Source organism: Pagrus pagrus (genome assembly GCF_965226575.1).
Source record: "Pagrus pagrus genome assembly, chromosome: 1".
Classification (NCBI taxonomy): Eukaryota; Metazoa; Chordata; class Actinopteri; order Spariformes; family Sparidae; genus Pagrus; species Pagrus pagrus.
This window is the reverse complement of record NC_140185.1, coordinates 24,370,617-24,398,511: the sequence shown is the minus strand read 5'-3', so window position 1 is coordinate 24,398,511 and position 27,895 is coordinate 24,370,617. Positions and strand designations below refer to the sequence as shown.

Here is a 27,895-nt window from a genome sequence, read left to right as displayed (position 1 = left end):
TAAAAGATTCTTACACATGCCTGTTCATACAAGCGAATTGACAGCTTTTTTTTTTTTATTGAGGTTTTAATAATGAATTTACTCGACGATAATTTAAAAAGTAGTTTTGGTTTGAAATGTTTTAAAATCCAAAAAAGGCTTTAATTAATATATGTGTTGTTATTATTATTATTATCTTAAACTAACATGTGTTGTGTGGGTTGTAATCTGAATTTAAGGCGATTATGTTTGCACGTTGAAAACAGCTCAGTCCTCCGTGTTTTATTACATTTAACATCATCCACACGCGAATGAAACTTTCCACCGACCTGAAAATCTTTCACTTTTTTTTATTATTGTTATTTGCAATTACACTGAGCCGAGGTTTAGATTTAAAAACTCCCTCATCTCCCCAAATTGTTTGAAATAAAGAGATAAATCAGCTTTATATGTCAGTGTTGTCAATAACAGGGCAAGTGAAGGCGCCACTCACACGGCTGTAAATAATATGAAACCATTTTTTGTAAAGTTATATAATTGTTGGTGATGATAACAAGTTGAAGATAATCAGTTCTGTTGTTTTTCTGTCTTTCTCATTTATTCATGTCATAATGTGTCCATTAGGATGAATATCTTATCTTTTCTTATCTTTCATGCATTAATTGTAAAGGCAGTGATTTTCAAATTTATTTTGCGATAACTGCATTTGTAAAAATCCTCATACATCCTCCAGCCTGATTTATTTTACGTGTGTGTGTCTCACATAAAAGCAGCAGTCAGGTCTGCGTGTCGCTGCCTGCAGTCAGTCTAATAAAAAGTTAGACCCCTTGTGGTTATAAAGGGGAATAGATGCAGGAAGCTTAACGTGTCCGCCGGCCTGCACGGTCGGAGCGCACCGAGTGGGAGGCGGCAACCTGCACCGACAACCACACACACACATACACACACACACACACACATACACATACACACACATACACACACACACACACTCCCTCCGTAGTTTGTTAGCTGTTTGTTCTGGCCGGAGGAAGACATCAAGGAAAGAGAGGCTGAGAGAGAGAGAGGGGGGAAAAAATGGAAAATGAGAGCAAGAGGAAGATGAAGGAGAGATTTGGCCTGAGGCGGGACATCTTTAAGGAGTTCCTGGCGGAATTTCTGGGGATATTTGTCCTGATCGTGAGTACCTCCCTCTGCACCTGTCATCCAGCTTAAACAGCCGCTTTAAAGCTGTGAACCAGTATGCTAATAAGGTGTCAAACTGGGTCTCCGGGGACTCTGACTGCTGTCTCTCAGATGTCTCTATTAACAGATAGTATATTCTGGAGCTTTGCTCTTTTATGTGCTCAGCTGTAATTTGCTGCTGACAATCAGACCAAGATGTGGCTGATGTGGGACTGTTTTTCTTCCTCACAACTCCCCCAGAAGTAACAGAGCATTTGAATTATTGTTGCTATAATAAGTTATTGTTATGTGGGGGGATGATTAATCACTTTGCAAAACATTTTTGTTTTTCTGTGTTTGCTTCTCATTTTCTTGAAGGACTTGCCTCCTTCACAGTTGCTGTGTTTCTAGACTGGTCTGCCCTCCACCTGTCAGCCCTCTGTGGTGCCAGATCAGAGGAGTGATGCAGCTTCCACAACAGCCCTCTTTTTCTTTCATCTGCCTTTTACCTAATAAGTGGGGGGATTCATTATTTCTCCGAGCTCCAAGCTGGACAAATTGTCTGTGGCAGTCGGAGGCTGTTGTTGGACAAGAGGGCTAGTGTTAATGGCGGCTATAATTGGAATAATTAAAAACAATGAGTCTTTCTACCTTCACCCTTTGTGTTTTTGTTCTTGTCTGTGTCCCAGCTCTTTGGATGTGGTTCAGTGGCCCAGACGGTGCTGAGTAAAGGGGCTCTCGGGGAGCCCCTGACCATCCACGTTGGTTTCACTCTGGGAGTCATGATGGCTGTTTACATGGCGGGGGGAGTGTCAGGTAAAAGAAGCACACTGACACATTCACAGCTCATCTGCATTACAATATTAAATCATCCACTTTCAAATGATTATTTCTATTATTCATTATTCTGCAGGTTATGCTCTTCATTATTATTATTCAATTAGACAGTTGGTCATTAAAATGCCCAAGACATATTTTGTTCTGCTTTTTGTTGTACGAGCAAACACCAAAACCCAAAGATATTCAGTTCACAGTGACACAAAACGGAGGAAAAACAGCTGTTTTTCACAAAACATTTCAAAATGTGAAAACATTTTCAAACCTTTCACTTATTAAGTGACAAAAAGGCTTTGTCTCTCAACTCTCTGGGCTTTTTCAGTGATAGAAAAACAAGTACGAACATATAATTATTTGATATTTCAGTCTGGAGAAAGCTTCACACACATGCTGGTAACAAAGGTCGTCACTCAGTGTTTGTCTGCGGTGGAGATGCGATCTTTGGTCTTGGATGTTCTGGCCGTATCTTTGCTCTCACAGCAACAACAGCTCTCTCCTCCAGGTTACTCACTGCCACTGTTTCCTCCATCTTCAAAGCTTTTACGTGAAAAAACCTTTGCAGAAAAGATTACGATGTAGTCTCATCTCAGATGACTTATGTCATTGCATTAGCTTACTGATCCAGATAAATGACCTATAAAGATGAGCGTATAGACTTGTAGTGTTACATAATAGAGATCATTTAACATAAAGGGACCTCTTTTCTGGTCTATAAGGTCAGAATTACCTATACTAATATAAAAAAATGTTTTTTTTTAATTAAATTAAGTGCTATTGCTTTATAACCCTCTGTAGTGGTCTGAATTTCAGTGTAAGAGTGGTGTCAGTGTGCTTGAGGGCTGAAGATATTGTGTCCTGATGTCCAAATGGGACATTATAGGCTACATTCCTCAAGGATTACAGCAATAGGAGTCCTCTGTGCATCCCTTGTAATGATAGGGACAGGAAGGTTGTTGTTAAATGTCACACTGCTTCTCGTGGGCTGTCTGAGCCAAAAAAAAGTGTGTGTCCATTAATCAGCAATCAAGGGTTGCACTGTGCAGGCTTCATGAGTTGTTGTATGGTCATTTGCATCACAGTTGGGATGTGAATAATCATCAAAATCAGAGAGAAGAGATCATATATATGTTGTTGCATTTGACTGTGTGATAAAAGCTTAAAGGTGCAAGTTGTGAGATGGTGATTATTGAGTCTCAGTCCCAGGTGAGAAGGTGGCCGGCCCTACCTGCCAACCCAGGAAATTAGATTCAATTATCAACTATCTTTTAACTATCTTTAACTACTTTTTTTTGCATGTTTAAAGGTATAGTTTAACATTTTAGGTGATAAACTTAATTTCTCATATTTGCCCGTTAAATCTGAAGCTACAGCTAGGAGGCAGGAGACAACAGCTACTAGTATCTGTGTGCAAAACCACAGATAAGTTCAAACTGGACATTTCTTCATGTTGCAACTTTACATTTGTTTCAGTTGAATTTTATATTTCTCTTTTATCACAGTGCTGGGCTTTTGCTCTGCTTAGGTTAAGGCAAAAAAAAACCATTTGGTTAGGTTTAGGAAAACATCATGTTTTGACTTAAAATACCTGTTTTGGTCGCCACGATCACGGATGGAGACGGTCCGGCTTCCCATGAAAAATAGTCACTTTTGGTCACCACAAAATTGCTGGAAATGTCCCCAGGTGTCCTTTAAAATATCCACTGATGTGACTCAAACCGCGGTCTGCCGTTTGGTTGTCTGTAATAACGCCCCTCCACCTCCCGATGTGAAAGTCCGCCAATAAGCATATAGTGTGAGCGTGATATGCCACCTTTGGTTCACATGTCAGCACTGGACGTATCTGTGGTTTGCAGAAATGTTAACTGCTTACATTATATCCTGGCGACTGGGCTGGTTACGATTCATTTGTTTAATCCATACAGAAAAGGGCAAAATAAAACATCAATTCGTTTTTAATTTTAATTAATTGAATACTCAGCTTTAGAGGTGCTGGTAGGTGGATTTTGTTATCTTCGGACGGAGCCAACAGGCTGTCTCCATCGGTTTCCAGTCTTTATGCTAAGCTAAGCTAACGAGCTGCTGGCTTCAGCTACATATTTATCATACAAACATAAGAGTGGTATAAATCTTCTGGTTTAAACTACTGCAAGATACAGAGGAAGTGTTTTTCCTACAGGAAAATGTCAAACTGTTCCTTTAAAACCTTTAAAAGACCATGCTATACACAATTCCCAACTAAAAAGTCCCAGGATGACACAGATCCTCTGTAATCATGAGTTTATTTTTGCATATTTGAAAAGATTTACAAATATTCTGCAAGAAATTCAAGTTTGATAGAGATGAAAAATATATGAATGTATGTGTGAATAAGGCTTTTCATCTCTGTCTTGTTTATGATGGCAGTTGTGATCACTCTGACTCGTGTTACAGTCTTACTTGTGCTACATGTTTAATGAGAAGAGTTGTAAAGCTTCAGAGGAATAGCAGAAAAGCCCGAGGACACGGAGGTTAATATATGGAGAGCTTTTGCTGCATGACTGGGCCATTCAGCCCCGGGGTCCACAGCTCAGTGGGAAGCTTCTGTCCAACGACATCTCTGAAGATGATCATAGGTATTGGACTAATGAGCTTTACTGGGGCATGGGTCTCTGGAGAGGAGGGGGGTCAGGTGTGACAAGCCTGGCTTTCTAGGCTTCCCTGGCAGGGCGGCTCCATAGGAGAAGAAAACACAATTGTTTTCACTTTGTAGTCTCAGATTTTAGATGACAGTGTACCGTAAGTGTGACACATCATGGTCACTCTAATGACCTGCAGTCTACGTGTGCCTTAAGCAGATTCAAGCAGATTATGTCAGATGCAATTCAGACAGGCAGGTCTGGCTGGTTGTCGTGGTCAGTGTTTGTGAACAGGATGGGGAGATTAACAATGGGCGCATGGCTGATACCCCCAGTGGTGTTACCACAGCGAGGTCAAAGCCAAGATCCCAGAGTGTTAAATAAATGACCCCACACTGCCATCACAGCCCAGTAACATTTGGCTGGAATGTGTTCAAACACGCCTCTGAAGGACAATGTGGAGTATATGAAAACAGGCCGACAAACCCGGTGCTCTTTGTTTGAAAATACCCCAAACGTTTTGAATGAATGAGCAGCTTGAACAGAGGCGCTAAATGATCAGACAGCCTGTCACTGACTGTTTTAATCCACTGAACTCAGTTTACCTTGTCTTTTAAGAGAGGACACAAGAGACTTTAAAATGCACACAGATGTTTGACGTTTGATTTAGAGTTAAAACGATTAGTCAATTAATCAATTAGTCGATCAAAAGAAAAATAATCGCCAACTTTTTTAATGGTAAATCTTTTAAAAGGGCTCTATGTAACAATTTGTAATCACTTTTTTATTGGCCAGATGTGAGCGGATCGAACATGACGTGAAAAACGACACCTTCCACGTCTCTCTCGGTTGCCTTTACAAACCTGTGGACTATTTGTTTGTTGTTTAATGCTGCTGGACTGTGTCACTCTTCTGTTACTGTTACTCCATCAAACAACAACAACAACAACCTCCAGTGACTCGAACACTAACCTGGTCGCTGGTACAAACAAGCTAGCAGTTGTTACCCTCTCTTTTTTGGATGTTTAGCCATTTTTATCCAAGGTATCTCTTCCCTACGTGCAAACCAAGTTTCCCACGGTGCCATGTTGCAGGAGTGTCCTGTCTTTAGAGCCACCCATGACAATTGTGATTGCTTAAAAGAAATGCAAACAAGCCAGAAGGTCTTTCCCTGTACCGGGATGAGAATTGACTTGTGAGACCAGTGGCGGTTGAGACTGAAGACTACGAGTTTTTTGAGAATGAAAAAGGTGTGGAGATAGAAAGAAGTGAGCTTACCAGACCTCTGTGGGCCACTTCTAGCTTGAAGTGCTACTAGCATAGCACAACAGAACCTCTCAGCACACTGTCAGCATTCAAGTTGCATTGTGGGTAATGTCGCTGCCAGGTTTTTGATTGTTTTTCAACAGGAGACTGGCAGTTATAACAGTCGAGTGCAAAACCAACCATTGGAGCTCTCTTAAAAGTCATTTTTCAATGAAAAATACCAAATACATGCTGGTTTCAGCATTTCAGTATTGCTTTTCTTTGTCTCATGTTTGATGAACTGAATGTTTTTAGGTTTTGAACTGTTGGTCGTACGGGGCTTTAGGAACTGCAGTGGACATTTTGCGGCATTTTTCATAGACTAAATATCACGATTACTTTAGAAAACAATTGGCATGTTTTGGATCATAAACATTTTGGTACTTTTTTTCCACTTCCATCTTTTTAAAATAAGCTTCATTTTGTTTTTAGGTTGCTCATCTCTTTTGGTTGCATTGTTGCAGGAGCTCACGTGAACCCTGCGGTCTCTCTGGCCATGGTGATCCTTGGGAAGCTACCTCTGAAGAAGTTCCCTGTGTACGTGCTGGCACAGTTCCTGGGGGCTTTTGCTGGATCCTGTGCTGTCTATGGGTTGTATTATGGTGGGTGTAAATGTGTAAACATCATCACTAACAGAAAACTGTCTAGCAGGATTTCCCTCTCTCACAGAGTGTTTTCCTTGTTATATTTGGATACTGTTTTTATGTCAGATTTATTAATTGGCAAAACTACACATATTAGAGGAGCATGTTAGTGTAATTGCATGAACAGTCACTGATCTATATTGTGTTTTCTGTTTCACAGATGCTTTGATGGAATATACCGATGGAGAATTTGTTGTTACTGGTGTGAATGCCACTGCCAACATATTTGCGTCTTATCCTGCAAAACATCTCTCAGTCCTGAATGGGTTTGTTGATCAGGTGGGGCTTCAGACTAACTTTAAATTTATGTGTAATTCCCCCAGAAAATGTTCTATAACATATACAAGTGTCAGATATAATAAAAAAAGCCTAACTACATCCACATGGATAATAATACTGTCTGCAGTTTATTGAAACTTCCTGATAACATGACAATAAAACATGTTTTGTTTATCTGTTATTAGCTTTGGAGGGATTTGACTCTTATATAAATGGAATTATTGATGTCAGTGACATAATTTCCACCAGGATCGTGTGTGTGTGGGAGCCACCAGAGCATACAGAGAAGCATTTAGTGCAGTCATGAGTACGAATTTTAGCATCAGTGGACATGTGAGTTGTTTACTGATGTATGAACAGTTCTGCTCCGATTCCTAGAATAACTTGCATCCGTCCTGGATGTGTATGAGATGCAGATGTTAGTTAACGCATTTGTGAAGGCAGTGAGGGAATTAAAGGTCTAATGAGTTGGGTTTATTTTTACTTAAATTATTATATTTCAAAGTGAATCCATGTTTTACGGTGATGTTTACAAGCATTGCTAATGTAAACAAAGCCTGAGAAACATGAATTATTAACTTTCAGTTATTGTGTAGAGTTATGACGAGACCTGACCTGACGAGAATTTAAGAGTAATATCAGGTTCTGACGGTGTGTTTTGATATTTGGGAATATGCATGTGAATCGCAGACTGTATACCTTTAAGTGCTCAAATTAGATCTGTAAAATCAAATATTTTATAATGTTTTCAAAGCATTTGTTCAAAATGTGAAAGATTATATAATTTAATGATCTACCCTTTGTAGTGTTTTCTTAATAGACGGCCATATGGGCCGATATAGTAAAGCTGTCTTATACAGACTAAAAGCAGGGGAAAGGGGAAGCCCCATAATAAGCTTAGACAAAATAACAGGGCAGAGGTCACCACCGCAGATGAGGTAACTCAAAAACAACAACAACAACAATCAATGTAGATGTTTTGAAATGTATTGCCTGATGTTTCTGTTTTCAAGGTAATTGCCACCGGAGCTCTGATCCTGTGCATCCTGGCCATCACGGACAGGAAGAATATTGGCGCTCCAAAAGGCATGGAGCCTCTGTGCATCGGCCTGATCATCATGGCCATCGGAGTGTCCATGGGTCTGAACTGTGGCTATCCGATCAACCCGGCACGAGACCTCGGCCCGCGCTTCTTCACGGCTGTGGCCGGGTGGGGCATGGATGTATTCAGGTAATTGTACTGATGTAGAAACGAGTAGTCAACTGGTCGATTAAACGTTGCTAACCTTAACTGTTGCATTTAAGATGTGACACAATATTTTTTCAAACTATTTGTAAAATGTTTCTGGTTTCTGGGGGTTTTCTTACTTTACAACTCTTGACTAGTTTAAACTTATGTTGAAACGTCAGGGAAATTAGTCACTATAGAAACGTTCCCAGTAGGAACAAAAAGTTGCAGAAATGTTTTGTGGGCTGCCTGTGTGAACAAGCTAAAAGTCCATTATTCAGTGCTGCTCTCACGCTCACCAGCGCCTGAGATGTAGTGGATGTGTGATGTAACATTTTAACCAAGTAGCTGCTTCTTCCTTTCCCACACAGAGAGCAACATAGCTCCATCTCTTCTCTCTTGACGATCTGAATTAATATTTCAAAGACCAGGCGTGTATTTCCTGCATTTTGAAGAAGGGCTGTGGGATTTAAGTGAACCGGGAGAGATTCCATGCACATAAATATGAAATATTCAATGCTTTATTACCAAAAGGCCACGGCTGTATGTTCCTCATCCTCTCTTGCTTCCTTTCTTCTCTCAGAGACAGCACAGCTGTTCCTGGTTTTGTTTTTATGTTGTGGAGACAAATTGGTAAAACAGCAATTGACATAATTCACCTTTTACATTAATATTGCAAACTTGTTATGGAACAACATGCTATTCATTTAGTCGTGTCTTTTAGCTCTGTTTTGGTCTCCACCAACTCCTGAGAGAAATATCTGACTCTTTAGCTGCTAAACCTATGTTCACCAGTTAGTCGTTTCCTTTGTCTGTCTTCATTTCTGTGCTGAGCAGACAGTGAGCACTGGGTTTATTGGAGCCTTTTCTCTGAAAGCAGCTGTCTGTTGCAGCCACGAGAACAGCGAGAGTGAACCAAAACAGTAATGTTGCGAGTCGGACAGTTCAACAATGAACTGAACCAAAGGAGAAGAGAGTTGATTCAGGTGGTAACTGTCTGTAGATTCATCACTGCGAGTGACGTCTCTCACATCACACACTGTTGTATTGTAAAAATATTAGCTGATTCAATGTCGTCATATTGTATATTTTGGTCACTACTTTACAACTATGAGCTTCGGTGTTTGTTAGAAGGAAAGGATTCCTCGTTTTTTATGATAAAAATAACCGGATCAGGTCAACCTCTCAAAAGAGCAACCGCAGTTTAATAGAACAAAACAATTATAATACCACACGGCAAAGGTGCCAGTCTTATTTCACAGAGCTGTACATTTCAGATACTGTCTGCACGTTACAAACAGGAGAGGACAAGGTGCATCCCTGTCGTACTTTCAATTTGGACTTTGTCAAGAATGCAAACAAAGCAGTCACGCTACATGTATATAAACTAAATGGCTCGCAGCAGCTGACTCTGTATACTGTACTCCTATGGAATATTTCTGACTTCTAAAACCTTGAAGGCTGTATAAACAAACTCTTATGACCTTTCGATTGCCTGTGCGCGACTAAAATATTGATTCTCTGTTGATATCGACATCAGTTGCCATTGTTCTTCCTGATAATCACTGAGTGGAGTCTCCTTTCTTTAATTTTCACTGAGGCACAGTTGTGTGATCCCTGGAAAGTTCGAACACATTTCTCTGATCGCCTTTTCAGGCTCTGAGGACGATACGGTCAGACGGTCAGACTCTCAAGGACTTTTTTCCTGTTTGTTTTTACAGATTTTCCCTGTATTTTTTTTTAATATTCTACAGTACAGACATTAATACTGATGAATTGATGAAAAGATAATAATAGCTGATATCTAATAGCAGCACTCCTCTGCAATTTTAAACAGGATTATTTGTATTATAACATTTTCATTTTAAAATGGGTGTAAGTATCCTTACAGAAAACAGTAAAAGGCCAAAAAAATAATGTATTTTTATGGAAAATTGTTGATTTTTTCTACTATTGTTTTTAGTATTTTCTGGCACCTCCTGTTTGCTTGAATACCTGTTTTTGGCATGTTTTTTTGTGCCGTGATAAACTGTATAATGTTAACTCTCGCACTCTTAAATATCCAACGCTCTGAACATTTTAGGAGCTGTTCTCATCCACCCTTGGCACTTTTCCATTGAGCAGCTTTTTGCAGTAACCAATGAACGCTGCCAATGAGATACCAGGCTCAGAGTTTCCAGATCCTTTAAGTCACGTTTGTGTCAGCAAAGTATCTTCCGCTTTTCTCTAACTTCTGCTGAAAGCAATATCCTGTTTTCTGTTGAGGTGATGAATCGTTCATAGGAGTGTCCTTGAACAGCTCAAAAGATGCCGTCTGTAGCCTCTTACAACTCTGTAGAGACGTACAACCTCAGAAATTGCAGCTTTTTTCATTTGATGGTAGCTAGCGTCACTTTTTGTAAATTACACTTTTACTTTTGGACAGAATACCCGCAAAATAATTTTTTCCCTCTCTCACATGTTGTTTCTGTTTAGATACATGCTGTTTGTGTCTTGGCCCTCAGTGCCCAGTTTATCACTGACCCCTGCCCTTCAAAGTGTCGGTGAACGTCACTGCTGGCATGAATATGTGGTTGTCAAACTAAGAACAAAACACTGCTTGGACAATAATGCTGTCTCTGTGAAAGCAGTATAACCACAGGCAGTTAAAATGTTTAATACAAGGATGTTTTAAAGCAGAATTCTTGATTTATCATGAAGATTACATAATATTAAGTGGTGGAGGCTAAAGATACAGATTCTGATGCTCTGTGTCCCCATACCACAGCTTTAACTATCACCAGATGGCTTGTATGACTTTATAAATGTAAAGGTTTAACGCACACATAAGCCCCTACTATCATGCATAAAGTATGTGCTAAATCTGACATAATCTTTTATATTTATGACATAAATACAGCAGCTACAAATGCAGTGTAATGTAGACTGAGGATTGATGTACATCACGTCCCTTTTTAGCCTTGAGTGTGAAGGACGGCACTTGGCTCCATTCAATGTCCACATGGCGTCAATGTGACCCACTGGTTGTCTGTCTCCTTGCCTGATCATCTTAGCTGTGGCGATAGATTAAAGTCTATAATCCAGCCGCCTACTTCCTGAATGCCTACAGGAGAGAAAGATGACTCGCTCAGACGCTTGTTTACTTTCAGGCCCACGCATCAGCTCTGTTAAGTGAAGCTCTTTCACCTGTTGGGGGAGTCAAGGCTCCTAACAGCCACACTGACCAGCAGGGCTCTAATCTCCCTCCGGCTCTGTCTGAGGTCGGCCACAGTCAGAATGAGGACACATGAAGTAGGTCTAATACACAGGGCTCCTTAAGACTTTACTGTAATCTGGGATAACTGCGTATAACTCGCCTCAGGTAGGATGATACGGACATAAACATCCAGATTGGAGAGGCAGTGTACATGATTTCGTTTAAGAGAGTACTGCATCTTGTTAATACTGTATTTCTATTTAATTAGGGGACAGATTAAACCAAAACAGTGATCAAAAGTGAGGCAACAGAGGGCTTAGATATCGTGACTAGTCTAGTATGGGGCAAGCTGGATCCTACACTTCCCATAATGCAGCTCAGTAGTGGCATTCATTATGCTGCATTGTTTTTGTATCAGGGCAGCCATAAGTACAAGTTAGGGAGGTAGAGCGGTTGTCCACTGATTGGAAGGTCGGTGGGGCAATCCCAGACCCCTGCAGTCTGCATCTCAAAAGTGTCCTTGGGCAGCCCCTTGTTGCTCCGGAAGGTACAGCCGTCGGTGTGTGAGTGTTACCGCTCCTAATGAGCAGGTGCAAAAATCATATATACACTGTAAAAAAAATTATGTTCAATTTAGGGTAAAATATTGGTCGCTATGGTGTCCAGAATTTTTACGGTGACAGTGTCAAAGATATTACGGTATGCTTTATTGGCAGCTGTAAATTTCACAGTTGAGAACAGTTTTGTTTACAACTGATTACTATGACAAGAAAAACAGAAATCTGTTAATACACTTTAAAAATAACTGCTATACTATACATTTTATTTATTTTTATTTTTAAAAATTGTATTTTATTGCAAACTTCATCTTTACGATAAATTACCGTCAGCTGTGGTTGGTGTAAAAAATATGCTAAAACACATGAGGCATTACAGTTGGTCGGCTGTTGGATAGGCTGTTCATCATGGTGAGATAAATTACAAAGGAAACAACAAATAAAGCACATTGTAAAGCAATGTATATACAAGAAAACACTTTTGATTACTTGTTTGCATTATTATGTTATTTTCCGAGAAATTTCTACCAAAATTCTATATTTTCACAGTAAAATTGTGTTTCTTTTTACAAATTACAGTGAAGCACTGTTTCTTGATTTCTATTTTTGATTTTATGGTCTTTTACCATTGTTATTTGACATTTTTTATCCTCATTTCTACAAACTTTTATTACAGTGAAGGGGACAACAACATGAAATAACATTAGTCCGTTACTGTCACAATGCAAAACAAAAAATGTTTGCGTTTTTATGCTTCGGGTTTTCATACAGAACAAACATAACATTGTTAATCTGTGAGTTAAAGAGGTGCTTATAGGCATATTTAATTACCTTTGGACAGAGCCAGGCTAACTGTTTCCCCTACCTCTAGTCTTTGTGCTAAGCTATGCTAGCTGGCTGCTGGCTGTAGCCTTACATTTATTTAGATATGAGAGTGGTATCGATCTTCTCGTCGAACTCGCAGCAAGGAAACGAAAAAGCATGTTTAGCAAAATCTTTAATTATTCTTTTAAACCCAGTTATAAATAATCAAACGTTCTATTTAATCTGCAGTCATGCAACTGTCTTGTGTTCGATGACCCGAATGTGAACCATCTCTACACCCCATGTGTCATGAGTGTGACATCAGACTCTCCTGTCTCCGTGCCACTAGTTTTCACTTGACTAATTTTCTTGACTGAGCTCATAAAGATTTTCCTGTTCATGCAGCATGTTGTGTAAACAGTGAATGCATTGATCATTTGTACCCTATCATAATAATTGATGTATATGGGTCCCCCTCACTGCAGAGCTGGAGGTTGCTGGTGGTGGATCCCTGTGGCGGGGCCCATGGTCGGCGGAGCAGTTGGAGCTGGCGTTTACTTTCTCTTCATTGAGCTGCACCACGCCGAGCCTGAAAAACAGGAAGAGAAAAACGTCCAGGACAAATACGAGATAATAACTATGAGTTAAAATCTAGAACAAAAGCAAAGTGACAAAGCAGCTGATTCTCACCCTCAGAAGGCAAACATGTTCATCCAGATGAAGCAGTTTTATACATTTCTACAATTAAATTCGAAGGAAATTTACAGTTAATGGTTTAAGACGAAGCATGCATCCGACTGCACAATTTCATAGTGATTTGTAAAATATGCATGAATGTTTTATGAAGCCTTTCAAGCCTCTTCTTGTAGAAAGTCTTTCTATTTAGAGGTTTCAGATTTCACCTGCCAGCACCAGGGGCTCTTTCATATATCAGAATATTAAACTGTCTTGAGGAAAATATTCTCTTTAGACGTAAAGCTTTTCCTCTGAATCCATGAAATCATAACCTTGTATGGAGAGTTTCCTCTGCATTATGCAGTATTCATTGTAGTCTCCTATTTCTTAACTGGGGTCGTCTCCTCTTGTTAGAAATATTTGCCAAGTTTCTGTACAGCATTTATATTTTTACTACAGTTTAACTTACGAACAGGGGCATTAAATAAACGTAGCACTTATGAACAACAACAACAGTTGATTTCATGTGGAAATGTGGTTATTTATATTGTTTTTAGTGATACATGTGATATGTTTTGTGGAGTGACTTCCTTGTTCTATTTCACTTAATCCTTTGCATGTGTGAAAACAATGTGTGATTGATTGCTTTATCTTGCTAAAACTTTTAATGTAGAAGATCCAGCCTTAAATTTGACTGTTTTTGCTGACTTTTTCACTCATCCCCACATATACTTGCTGTCACATTGCTGGATTATTTGCTCATCACAGGCATCCTTGATATTGAAAAGCCATAATTTAGATAAATATGACATTTACAAAAGACATATAAGTTTCCATTATCTGCGCAAGAAAACCCTGATGTTGAATTTTCTTCGCAGCAGAAACTTTTACGAATGTCACTGAATTCTTTGATGAATTGTGTTTGGATCAGTGCTGTCAGTGGCAATATGCAAACACTGACTCTGTTTACAAAATAAATCCTCAGAGCTGAAGTAAAATGTGAAATAAAACAGAGTTTTGGCACGGTTTAGGCTTAGACAACAGCAAACTATCACAGAAGGAAATAAACTTCTTGGAAATGTACAATTGAGGTTTAAACTGGACATCCCTTTGTGCTGTTGAGCTTCGTTTTGCTCGTATACTGTGAGCACAGAAATGTGAATTTGCAAAGACAAACACAACGTCAACAGGTTATGCTTAAAAATAATGTGACTATGTGTGTGAGATTATATTGTGCTGCACTGAATGTCATTTTACAACAGCTTGTACCTGTGTAAACTCTTGTTTGGCGACGTGACAATCCCTTATCTTAAAATCTTTGTTTTTTCATCTGATGGTTTTACTTTTGTCAAACAGAAAAATGTGAAGAAAGTCGGTGGCACAACCATCAAAGAGTGATTTTGCTGTGAAGTCCTGCTTTCACCACAACCAGTTTGACACTTGTAGTGTCAAACTGTAGTGTCAAACCGTGTAGTGTTACAACCCTGTATGTGGCCTACGTGTGAATCAGAATAATTACAGTATGCATGTTTGAAAAGCAGCAGAAGGTTTGTTTCACTTCCAGCTGTTTAATTAAATGGTGTATGTGTTGGTACTCATCTCTCCTGAAGTCCTAAACTTTGATCTTAGTGCTTCTGTCCTGAGCGGCAGCCTGTCAGGAAGAAACCTTTTAATCTTTTAAATCTTTTGTTTATTGTTGCTTGTTTAAAGTTGCTTTTTCTAAGGTAGTTCTATCCGTCTGAATCAGCTTGTTTTACAGTATTCTGTGTTATTGTATTATTGAATAAAGTTTGTTGAAATGACTTGTTGTTAAATCACTTTCTGAAGATCTCCTGCTTAGATGTTTGCAGGGAGAACTTTTGTTCACTCACTTGCTCTTTATTTTAGTGATAATAATGTCAGACAGGCATTGTTTTTATTATCCAATAAGAAAAATATGCCTTTTTACTGACAACATTTTGACATACCACATTAAAAAAGCACAGGTGTAAATAATGAAATGAATGATGACTGAATTCCACTGAGCTGCTGCAGTTATGGTTTACTGGGACACTTGGACTTGGAGTAGTTGGGAATTGAAGTGAGCCTCCATAAGTGTAATTAGTAACACGACACTTGTGCTTTTTCTTACTATGACATGTCAAAGTGTCTGCTGTGAAATTTGCCGTTGAATTTTAAACAACAATGATGGCTGCATTCAATTTAGGTGAGCTGGTTCAGGACTCTGGTGTTGTGCATGCTCACTCACTGACATGGCTCACTGGGACACTTAAATGGAGCCATTGTTAAAGTTATCGGTCACACCTGAGCTTTTGCTGCTTAATCAAGTCAAAATATCTGCTGTGAAAAGGGTCTGTTGGTCTTCACACTATATAGATCAGGTACAGGCATTTAATCAAAAAATAAAATCTTCCATCATTACTGTATTGCAGAGTGCTTAACTACAAAGCAATTCTACCGATCACGATGGGAGCGGAGCAGCAAGTACATCAGAAATACATTAAAATTTAAAAGAAGACAACTGGAACTGGCTTATATAACTGAACTGAGAATGGATGAAGAGCGTTTTTGTGGTTCAGTGCTTGCAGAGCTCCTCCCCAGAGGGTTTCCTCTCTTTGACTTGAATAATAATAGCTTTACGTAATAATGGGCCACAGTAGCTGCTATGCATGAGCCTTTTGCTCATATCAAAGTATTCCCCTAGTTTCATTCTCATACTTCGCCTGATTTATAGTATTGTACCTGCTTTCTGTCTGAACTGAATAAACATCTGTATTTGTGTGTATTTGTTTAGCATGCCCAGATGCAAACACATGCAGACACACGCATACACACATACAGAGACACATAGACGCACAGTACTTGGAAAAGCTGGTTGGTTCTCCATGTTTGCTCTTCCAAACTGTTCACCTGCAGATGTGACATCACACCGTAGATAAACTGAGACTTTAACTCTTTTGCTGCTGGACCGAGCTGAGGCTTTAAAGAACGTGTTCACGGTCTCACATGTTATTCTGTTCATGCTTAATGTAGAAAACACACTCACTGAAGCCTGAACAATGCAACTACTGTATGTGTCCGTGTGTGTTTACATGTGAGTGTATACTGACCTGGTTTGGACCGTGGCACAGTTTATATAGACATATTCTATAAATACATCCGACAATAACATTAAACATGTTTCTGTATCACTGTTACACATTCCACAGCCTCTATGATCCTTATCATATCAATAATATATAGTGGTTGATATAAGAAGTTGAATGGTGCAGCCTAAGTTGATTTAAATATCAGCATCAAATATCGACACTATGTGCAGCTAGTCACATTGAGCACAAATTGAGATTTCTCCTTGCTTATTTCAAAATATAGAGCGATACATGAAAATTCACTAAAGTCTTTCAGCTGATTAATTTTAAGTTCCTTCCATCAAAACAAGGTGACAGACATAGAGACACCAATTCATCATAAGCTGAGTTTAGCTCAGTTGTCATATGGTATGTTGGGGGAAAATACTATACATTTTTTTTTAAAATAAATAAATTAAAAATATATATATTTGGATTTGGTATAGATATAAAAAATCTAGATTAATTTAAGTTTGTTATTATTATTGTACAGATTACAAAACATATTGTCAACATACTTATTACAGTTGAGCTGCAACAATCAATCATTTAGTCAAGTTGCCAACTTTTAAGTTAGTTGCTGACCATCCTGATACAACTGAACAACTCAACAACCGAAAAGAGAAAAAAAGAAAAGTCAGCAGTACCAGGCTGGCTCCGGTTTGTAAAGGTCTCCATGACCATTATGTGACCACTGTTTGTGTTCGCCCACCATCTACTGACAAACTGATACTTGAGAACAGTCCAGTGACTCGCTGATAGGAACATTACAAACAGAAAAAATTAGGACTGTTTTGATTTGACCAATTATCTCTCAAAACAGAATGTCATTATGTAATTTACCATGAAAATAATTGATTTTTTTGGATGATTCTGCACAAAACAGATGATCTGTGACCACACTCTGCTGATAGACTGTGAGTACACCAGGTACACAAATTGTTTCAACTGTTCAAACATGTTGCAACAATGCAGGAAAATCCAATTGTTGGAAGGTGTTAGTCATTCATGTTTTGTCCACAGACTTAAGTGTGTCTTGAAGCTGGTAGTTCTGTTAAAACTGCATTTCTTGCACTTGTAGATGAGACATGAAGAGGGTCTGACTGAAGGGTCTGGGGTCATTTTTAGCTCACAATCACTATCAGCAGTACCAGATCCCCTCCCACGTTCATATCTCTGCTCTTTCACAACATGTTTGATCTACACGACACGGCCTCCAGCCAATCAGGACAGGACCAAATCCCTCTTATCCATAAACCATTACTGCCTGTGTCCTTTCTCTGTCTGTACATTACAGTACAATGTGTTTCACACTCTGATTTCAAGCCTCCGGACAGTAATGAGGCTTCTTTAACTCACCTTCAGACTCTTCATTAACTGCATCCCCTTCAAAGATTTTAAGGCTTTCTCTTCACCTGTTGGAGAAGTAGTGACACAGAGGACTAATAATGTCTGTGGTCAAAATCCTGTGCTATTTGCTGTTAACATATCACCTCAATGAAGCAAAGAAAACCAAAGGAAGCAGAGCAGGTGAGTGAAATGTCATGTTAAAATCGTGCCATAAAGACATTTGCTGCATTGGTGTAACTGCCTGTATTTGTGTCTAGATGTTGACAGGTCAAAAGTTTGGTTATATTTACATAATTGGATTGGTGTGTCTGATGTCATCATAGTTCAAAAGTAAAAAATACAAGACTCCCTAAATATATCTGTACAGCTCCCAATCAGCTGGCAGTTCAAATATCAGAAGCTACGAGTTATGTAATCGATATCGAGCTCCTCGTGACGGTTTTCAGAGAGGGGGCACCAAACTGCGTTTCAAAATTTGGGCTTTAACCTCTTGAAGCAAATTTTATCTGAAGTTTATTCAGATTTACGATATACAGTCACAATGTATTTTGTGCGTGAAACTACATGGTGTGGAAGTATTTACTTGATTAAATCGGTGTTTTGTGCATTATTACCTCTCATGAAAATATCAGAATACAATATGTATTGTGCACGACCGGATTAAATGGAAAGATTACACCGGGTAGACTTGATCCTGCACAGATTCTGAGTAATTTTACAGACAAACTTCATCCTCTCCTCCAGAATTAAAAATAAACTTCTGTGGGTCTGAACAAAGCCCCGCTGCACCACATGTGTTTGTAAAGAAGCAGCTGTTTCATGCTCGAGCTGAGATAATATATCCGGATTTCTTCACATCTTGTTTGATTGTTTAGTTCAATGGTTCAGGCAAAACTCCACTGATAATTCTCAGATTTAAAAATCTCTTTTAAACAACTAAAATGCAAATTAAAAGCCCATTTTAAGGGACTTGTCATTGCATTCTGTAAGATGCATTCAGTTCTGGCACTATTCATATTTCAAATTGAATAGTGAATGAATTATTACACCACTATTTGTGGCTGTTGCAGAAAAGATAGTACGTACAATATTGAAACAGCTGCTGTCAAATTTGTGTACAGGACTGAGCTGTTTTATATCAAGTGTCTTAAACATTTATTGTTGTGTTTTTTTTTATGTAAATCTGCTTAAATTGTGTTTTTTTTTAGTTTGTTCATCACAAATATGAATCCCTTCTTTGGTTGGTTTGAGGAAATTCCTCACTGTAAAAACAACATGAACATCACTTCAGAAATCAAATTATCATCTGAGACGTGTAAAGTACACTCTTGTGCTCTGTAACTAATGAGTGAGGCTGTTTGTAATTGCTCTACATGCTCAAACGGGTAAACAATCATAAAAGTGAAGACACACCAAGTAAAATGTGGGATTTGATGAGCAGAGGGATGGATGATGGATTGATGATTACAGTCAGTCAATGTTTTCATCGTGGGCTTGATATCAGCGACAAGAGCTCATCGGAATGAGCGTTAAGGCGCCTGGGTTTCTGACGTCGTTAACTTTACGAATACTGGACATGAATCAGTGACAAACCATGAAGGAAATGTAATGATAGATTTCTTTGGAGGTGGATCTGTAAAGTTTATGAGATTTCTGAGGTTTCTGGGCTGTGGTTTGAATCATGTTAAGTGAGGAGGAGTTTATATAAGAAATTACAAGAAGAGTCTGGCAGAGATTAATTTAATGGATCTGTCTGTGAAGTCTTATCTGTGTGCATAAGCCAAAGAGGTCTGCATGACCTGGAAGCACACCAGCCTCCAGTCCAAATGGGCCTCAACAGAAAACAACTATATCAGATAATTGCATCAATACATGCATTAAAACATTTCTTCTGCTTCAAGAGGACAAATTAAGTGAATTTCCTTGCGTTATTTCTAATAATTCACCTCAATGTAAACACATCCAGTCCTGCAGCAGCAATCCTCTGATGAGTTATCATGAAGAACAAACAGATAACTGCTCTGCTCTTTGGTTGTAGCGGACGAAGAGCAGAGGGGAGTCCTGACGCCGCATGTTAGCAGTTCAGTCTTCGGCCTGTTTGTAGAAGGTGAGGAAAACTGCGCGCTGGACCCTCTGCAGCTGCACACTCTCACCTCCTGTGGCTTCAACAGCAGTAATCCCCTCATCATCATCACTCACGGGTGGTCGGTAAGGTCAACTTTTCTTCCACTTCACTGACTTGAACCACTGGATACAAAACATGGAGCAGTGAGGGGGGGAATTGCTGCAGGCACCGTTTCAGAGTTTGTGCATAGATCAAAACCCTGAGATGTAGTGAGATAACAAGAAGTAAACATGCAGGACTGCGGGGAGATTCCTGCAGAGACTCTGAAGACCAGCATGCCAAACACATATCTAACAGCCAGTCTTGTTTTTCCTCAGGTGGATGGTATGATGGAGAGCTGGGTGCACAGGTTAGCCACAGCCCTGAAGACACATCTAATAGACGTCAACGTGGTGATTACAGACTGGCTGCTCCTGGCTCACCAGCACTACCCCACAGCTGCACAGAGCACTCGCACTGTTGGAAAAGACATAGCTCACTTGCTGCAGTCACTTCAGGTCAGGGGGAATTTCTCTACTGAAGGAAGCTGCTTAAAACTGTTTAATTATTCTATGCATTAACCAGATTTAAGTTGTCAAAAGTCTCATTCATGTTCCTGCCGTAACAGGTACACTACCAGTTCCAACTTAGAAAGGCTCATTTGATTGGCTACAGCCTTGGGGCTCACATCTCTGGATTTGCTGGAAGCTATCTGGAAGGTTCGGAGAAGATTGGAAGAATTACTGGTGGGTTTTCTACTGGGTTCAGTGATAATTGTGCTTTCTATATTCCCAGCCAAAACAAGGATGTTTTGGATTTTAAACGTATTTATTCTGTGATCTGTAACAAACTGGTTCTTGGTTGTATATTGTCCAGGTCTTGATCCGGCGGGGCCCCTGTTTGAAGGCATGTCTCCCACAGACAGACTGTCTCCCGATGACGCTGAATTTGTGGACGCCATCCACACCTTCACCCATGAACGTATGGGCCTCAGTGTGGGCATCAAGCAGGCTGTGGCCCATTATGACTTTTACCCCAACGGAGGAGACTTCCAGCCAGGATGCGACCTGCAAAACATTTATGAGCACATAGCCCAGTACGGGCTCCTTGGTACGGTGAAGAACACAATGCAACAGCTTAGAAAATTATGAGAAAACATTTATGTGCGTACTATATAATATGATCATTTAGGAACCATAAAAGCTAAAGGTCTGCAAGTGGCCGCGAGAGGCTGTAATGTTTATTAGACTGAAATAACATTGTTTTTATTGCGGTAGGCAGAAAATGCAAAAATTGCCTTGAGGTCAGGCTGGAGGAAATGTCCTGTAAACTGTAAATACAAAAAGGTTTATCATCTAGGGACCATGAATACGCTCAGAAATGTTCATAGAGTTCTATTAATTGTTTTTCATATATTGTCTATACAAACTGAAAGATTTGGTATCATCGTGGAGCCATAAAAAAAGGTCAGGGCATCTTATGGAGAGTCAGCCATTACTTTGCCAATATTTTGAGTACAAAGTTGATAATTTGATTTGAGGATGATGACAGGACAAAGCTCTTGGGGACAATGAATGTTCGAGAAAAATTTCATTTTATAGACCACATTTACACGGCGGCCATTTTTCCTCCAACCCAACGCTCAGGGTGGGAAGTTAAAATGTTGTACTACTGTGCTCCAAGATGCAAGTCATGTAAAACGTAGGGAATCTGACAAATTGTTATCATTTCACGACGTCCTGAGTGATGATGATGATGGATAGTGATAATCTGGCGCGACCCATTAGCTCATGTTAGCATTAAACCTAGTCCTGTGTGTTTCACTTCCTGGCCTAAATAAATGTGTCCAAGATGTGCGCTGATATTTTAGAACTAATTTGCACCTTTCCCGTCAAATGGTGTAACACTATCCAATGGTAATGTTAGGTAGGAAGTGGTTGAATGCTAACTGTAGCTGTTAGCAGACAGTGGCTAATAGGCTATCAAATATGTTGTTTTACCTCAGCATTTGAGCACATTTGAGTTTCCCAACCTGGAGGAAAATGGCTGCCATGTGAATATGGTCTATGGCGTTGTGTCCAGTTGATTTTGATAATTTAAGCCTGGCGGTGGCACTAGAAAGATCTGTTGGTACTGTGAACCATGAATATCCTCAAACATTTCCTGGCAATCTTGCCAGCAGATGTCGTGACTGACATATATTTATCACCATCAACTATAACAGTAAAAATCAAGGCATCAGGGCACATTGATAAAACAAAAACAATATTTGTGTTGAGACTAAACCTAAACACTTCTGCGTATTTTCTGAAAAAAATAGCCCTGAACAAATCCAGACCGAAGACAAATATCGTTACTTCTCAGGCATACAGGAACTCATTTTTTGTGTTTTAATGTCTGGATGATTCTGAGGTTGCAGGGAGTTCTTGTTCAGGAGTCAATCAGACATGTCATCCAGCTTTTTTTGTCCTCCTGCCTGCCATTTACAATCCTGCATCTGAGGAGAATGTGTGAAGCAGTGTGTTTTGCTGCTCACTTGTTTGCCTCTTCCTCTGGCTATCATAACATTTTATTTTCTTAATTGGTCTTGCCACCTCAAATAACTGGTTTAGGATGAATATCTTGGGCACCAATTCATCTTTTGCTTGTTGACAGTTTCTCTTTCTGCGTTCGGGCAGATGAATTTAATTCCCTCTAGTCAAACACAAGTGGCTCTGGGATTTATGGTGCCTCCCAATCCAAAACACATCCGCATAATATGACAGCAAGAGCCACATTAAAGCATCTGTCATCCTCAGGAGTTAATTAGCAACATGTGCCTTCCTCCGCTCTGTCCGTCCCTCTGAGCTGAGCTGCCTCCAGGCTACAGGAGTCTGCTCAGAGGAAAGGGCCTTCAGAGCAGAGCAGGATTAGACATAATGAGACGCTTTAAGGGGATCTGACAGGAGGACAGTCTGATAGATGTCAGGCTTTGGTCATAATGAAATCAATCCACAAATAATGGTCAGACACCGTGATTAAGGTATTCCACAGCCTCTCAATCCACAGGAGAATATGTGGAAATTATCTCACGTTGTCTCAAGTTTTAAATGTCTACCATTGTTTTATTTCCTCTGATAGGTTTCGAGCAGACGGTGAAATGTGCACATGAGCGGTCTGTGCATCTGTTCATTGACTCTCTGCTGAATGAAGACAAGCAGAGCATGGCCTACAGGTGCAGCGACAACAGCGCTTTTGTCAAAGGCGTCTGTCTGGACTGTCGGAAGAATCGCTGCAACACGCTGGGCTACAATATAAGGAAGGTCCGCAGCGGCGCCAGCAAGAGGCTGTACCTGAAAACACGCTCTCGGATGCCTTACAAACGTACGTGGTTGTCCCTGTCATTTCAAACAGACTGAAGATACATTTATACCTCTACTGTCATACAGTCTTGACTGATCATTTGACACTGAAGCACAAGTTGCTGAGTATCATCCAGAAATTAGCGCAGATCATCGCACAGGTTGACATGTTCACTATCACAAACATAGGCACTGAGGTTTAGTTTGAGTCAGTCCCACATATACTGTCCTGCTCACTGGGGCACAAATCGTGTATTAATCCACCGCTGAAAATAGTTCCCAATGAAAGCACTGTTTAAACAGGTCTGAGTGATGTTTGCTAAAAGCTACAGTGCTGTTTCAAAAGATTTTTAAAAATGTGATTACATCTTTGTGATGACATTTACATCTTTACTAGAAAGTCTTTGGTGCTCCTAGTGGTAGAATAAAAAGACAGATCACAATGCGCACTACTCCTGAGGGAAATATTGCACTTTTACTCCACTACATTTATCTGATAACTTTTGTCACCAGTTACTTTAATTTATTTTATTAATAAATTAATGTATTTTATCAGCAATCAGATCAAATAAAACTGACTCTGATCATCTAAAAAAAATGGTGAATATCGGATCTGATAATGGCCAGGTTTTAATCGGTCGACCCCTAGTATTCAGTACTGCATATAAATATATGTATGATTTACTTTTGATACTTAATTACAAATAATATCAGATACTTTAAGACTTTTTCTCAAGTACTATTCGCATGGTCAACTTTTACTTTCACCGAAATAATATTTTAGCACGATATATTTACTTTTACTCAAGTATGACTTTGGGGTACTTTAAACAACACTGCTAATACTCTGCACTTTTACTTGTACTTCTACACTGTGGTTTTGCCACTTGTACTTAAGTAAAATACCTGAGTGCTTCCTCTGCCACTTGGGGACAGTGAGATAAAAAGGCTGAAAACAATGCATACATTATAATTTCAGTTTTTAAGGAACGATAACCCCACAAATGGCTTTACAGTATATAGTACCTGTATGTAAAATGTGAGTGGTAGTGGCTCTGTGAATTCAAAGTTACTCTATTTGCATTTTTAAATGATAAGAAGTGGCATGGTGGCCTTTTTGTGCTGGCAGTCTGGCTCTCCACGTAATCAGATTTGGTCAGATTGACAAAATGCAAAGACACACAGAAAACAGACTGTGTTGGACGGCCTATCTGTCCTCATCTCTTCTTCTGTTTCTGCTTCCCTCTCTGCAGTTCATCATTACCAGTTCAGGATTCAGTTTGTCAACCAGATGGAGAGCATTGAGCCCTCTCTCACCATCTCCCTCTCTGGAACAAAGGAGGAGAGCGGCGACCTCTCCATCACAGTGTGAGTACTCTACCACCTCCCATCAGGCTTACATTACATCACATTTATGCCCAGCGTTCTCATTCTTTGACACATGCAATATGCAGCTGGGCTCTCAGCACTATAAAGAAAGAAGGCATGTTACGGAGAGCAGCTGACACACATGGAAACAACTCGGGCTGCTGCATGAAAGAGAACTATAAATGGGGATGGAGGAGTAAATAATTTAGTCAAGACACTATTCCCTGACAACTGTGTTATCATTCAATGTTCTGTGTATCAAAGCGCCTGAGAGGAAATCTCATGTGCTGTCCTGCTTTACTCGTAGAACATCACAGCAGAGGATCTCTGCTTTGCAATAAAGAAATGTGACAGCCTGTTGCAGGATGTTCCCTGCAGTAATAATCTAACTCTGTTTTGTATTTTTTTAACAGTCCTGAAACAATTTGGGGTAATAAAACCTTCACCTTCCTGATCACCCTGGACAAAGACTTAGGGGATCTGATGTTGCTCAAATTGCACTGGGAGGGATCGGCTATGTGGAAGAATGTGTGGAACCGGGTGCAGACCATTATTCCCTGGGGCAGCCGGAGGATGAAACCACTGCTGAGCGTGGGCAAGATCAGCGTCAAGGCAGGGGAGACGCAGGAGAGGTACAGCTCTATATTACAAAGGACCAGTGATGGAGAAATATCCAGATGTTTTTAAGCTGAATTATCTCTCTTAGGGTAAAAGTAGCAATACCACAGCATAGAAATACTATACTACAAGTAAAAAATCGTGCATTCAAACTTTATACAGTGGCTGAGATTAGCCCCACCTGAACCAAGTATTGAAACATTTAGGTGTCAATACCTATAATCCAGTAATGGGCCACTTTACCTACAGTTCCTTTACTTTTGGTACTTTAAGTATATTTTGATGCTCATATGTACTTTACTTAACCCTTTCATGCATGGTGTCCACTATAGTGGACAGATATTTGGAAGCCATTTTTAACTTATTTAAAGTTGGATTACCATAAAGGCCAATTTTATCTAAATATAGGGCCAATAGACAGAATATACCTTTCAGTGCATAATGTCAACTAGAGTGCAGGAGCTGACAGGCATATTTTCAGACACAAAAAAAGATAGAGAAAAGAAAAAATATTATTATTATTATTATGGCTTTCCAGTTAAAATTACTGTTTTTACCTGTCTGGTTTTCTGAAAGTAAAGGGATTGAACAGTTATTCCTGAATTGCTTTTAATACTACAGCGGACCTTTACATGCCTTCAAAATAACATATTTTGGAGAATATTGGCAGGATTTTCACTTGTTTCAGAGTAAAAAACAAACATTGAAAAAATGTATTACTTTGTGGTTTAATAATTCATGCACGGAAGGACGAAGTAAGACCCTGAGTGCAGGACATTTACACGTAACGGTGCTTAAAAACATCTGGATACTGCTGGGTAGCTTCATTAATAATAATATGTAGCATTTTTTATTTGTTGATGTATATTTTGCTTTAATATTCTGAAGCTGCAAAGCAACTAGTAACTAATTGTGTCAAGTAAAATGTACAATATTTTCAAGGGCACTATTTAGTGCATGAATCTTAAATAAACAAATCAATCAAAGTAGTATACTACTACTACTACTACTACTTAAGTAATGTACATGCAGCCATTCCATCACTGAATACCTCAATATAAAAATACTCCATATCATTCACTACATTCCAGGTTGTATGGGTTGAGAGGTATAAATGAAAAAAGTAAGTGAAAGTACCCTTTAGTGCATATTGTTTTATGTATTTCATCAGTGGATCATTGTTACTGCTGCAGTTCAAGTACAAGTGCATAAAAACTGTACTTAAATACAGCAGATGAGTACATTTACTGCAGGAGGGGACATGAAGAGTCGAGTCAAAATTAGATTATTTCTATTATTATTAGAGGATTGTTTTATATTAAGTTATTAATCCTACCAGCTATTTGAAATAAAAATACACACACTCAATAAAGATTAAATGTACTCATACAATAACATTTTGCAGTGCCCCATTCTTGCCAGCAGAAAAAAACCTTCTGCTTCGACACCATCGCAGACTTTTAACGCCACCTAGTGGATTATTTCCCCCCACACACAGAAACTGAATCATTTATCATAATTTATCTGCTACACTTAACTGAGCACACACTTTCTGTTTAACTATCAACAACGTTGTTTCTGTTTTCCAGGACATCTTTTTGTGCCATGACAGATGAGGACCAACAAGTTGAAGTGTCGCAAGATAAAGTGTACGTGCGCTGCAAAGAAGAAACACAGAAACAGCGGAGAAGGAAGCACAACAGACTTGTGAGGGAGCCTTAGTCTGTTCAACAGACTGCAGATCTCTGATGGACGCCCTGCAAGTTCAAGAGAGTGAGGCTGTGAAGATTCAGGGAGTCAATTAAGAATTATTAATTCTCTCAAAGAATTGGCACTGGAGAAATGCTGAATGCTAAAGTTTATTAGGAGAATTGAATCCTGGGAAACTGAGGCTAGAGAACAACTAGCACCTATTGTAAACTTATTTAATTTAAACATGTTTAAATTTGATAATGTGGTTAAAATTATAAATACGTATTGCATGTGACCTTTGTACCAGACACATTGTTGACCAGAGCCACACAGTGTAGTTGACCAGGGCCAGACAGATTTACATTAAGGTCTGTCTCTCAGGGGGATATAAACAGCTGGGCATTTGCCAATTCAAACATTAACCAGACAGTGAACACGAAGTCACCGACCTTTTGATGACGTTAGTTCCAAAGTATGTAAAGTTTTTTTTTTTTTTGTCTTATATAAAATGATCAATCTCATCATTAAAACCTGCATTACTCCTTCAAATAACATCATCTGCTAATCAAACTCAAACCAGAGCAATAAATATGCACTCTGTTCTTTTCTATTCTTCTGTGTGGTCTGTTTTTTTAAAACACACCTGTGTACACGCACTGCTCATGTACTGACAAACGGACTCATCACCAGAATGTCAAAGATGCTGTTGAAAAAGCTGACACTGGTAACTCACTCTAATGTGAAAACAGTTAACTCTGACTGTACATTTAAAGACACTGTGCCATCACAATGATTTAAGATCTGTCATTATTAGGTTAAGAAGTTACATAATGTTGCTTTATACAAATGACATTCTACAGTGCATTTGATATTGCGTAAAAACATTAAAAGCAAACATTTGATCAAGTCTGGTTTATTAATGCATTTCAAGTAGTTCAAAAGAAATTATACTTTTGCACAATACCTTTGCAATTTTAGTCAGATCTTCAAAGTAAGCAGAACGGGAAACAG

General features: G+C 39.3%; 2 protein-coding genes across 2 annotated transcripts; both read left to right on the top strand.

Annotated features, from left to right (window-relative positions):
- Positions 1-991: 991 nt before the first annotated feature.
- On the top strand, positions 992-15,057 carry aqp9b (aquaporin 9b). The gene is made up of 6 exons (XM_084350135.1): positions 992-1,158; positions 1,833-1,959; positions 6,365-6,502; positions 6,705-6,823; positions 7,837-8,054; positions 13,094-15,057. The coding sequence occupies exons 1-6, from the start codon at positions 1,057-1,059 to the stop codon at positions 13,254-13,256; spliced, it is 867 nt and encodes a 288-aa protein (XP_084206261.1). The 5' UTR covers positions 992-1,056; the 3' UTR covers positions 13,257-15,057.
- Positions 15,058-17,725: 2,668 nt separating this feature from the next.
- lipca (lipase, hepatic a) lies at positions 17,726-27,441 on the top strand. Its single transcript, XM_084347779.1, has 9 exons — positions 17,726-17,941; positions 19,800-19,969; positions 20,204-20,383; positions 20,494-20,611; positions 20,742-20,975; positions 22,986-23,228; positions 24,460-24,574; positions 24,988-25,206; positions 26,782-27,441. The coding sequence occupies exons 1-9, from the start codon at positions 17,860-17,862 to the stop codon at positions 26,912-26,914; spliced, it is 1,494 nt and encodes a 497-aa protein (XP_084203905.1). The 5' UTR covers positions 17,726-17,859; the 3' UTR covers positions 26,915-27,441.
- Positions 27,442-27,895: the final 454 nt, after the last annotated feature.

Coding starts and splice junctions, on each gene's coding strand:
- lipca (XM_084347779.1), top strand. CDS start 17,860: ATGTCTGTGGTCAAAATCCTGTGCTATTTGCTGTTAACATATCACCTC. Junction 17,942..19,799: donor AACCAAAGGAAGCAGAGCAG/GTGAGTGAAATG, acceptor CTTTGGTTGTAG/CGGACGAAGAGCAGAGGGGA. Junction 19,970..20,203: donor TCATCACTCACGGGTGGTCG/GTAAGGTCAACT, acceptor GTTTTTCCTCAG/GTGGATGGTATGATGGAGAG.
- aqp9b (XM_084350135.1), top strand. CDS start 1,057: ATGGAAAATGAGAGCAAGAGGAAGATGAAGGAGAGATTTGGCCTGAGG. Junction 6,824..7,836: donor TGAATGGGTTTGTTGATCAG/GTGGGGCTTCAG, acceptor TCTGTTTTCAAG/GTAATTGCCACCGGAGCTCT. Junction 8,055..13,093: donor TGGGGCATGGATGTATTCAG/GTAATTGTACTG, acceptor CCCTCACTGCAG/AGCTGGAGGTTGCTGGTGGT.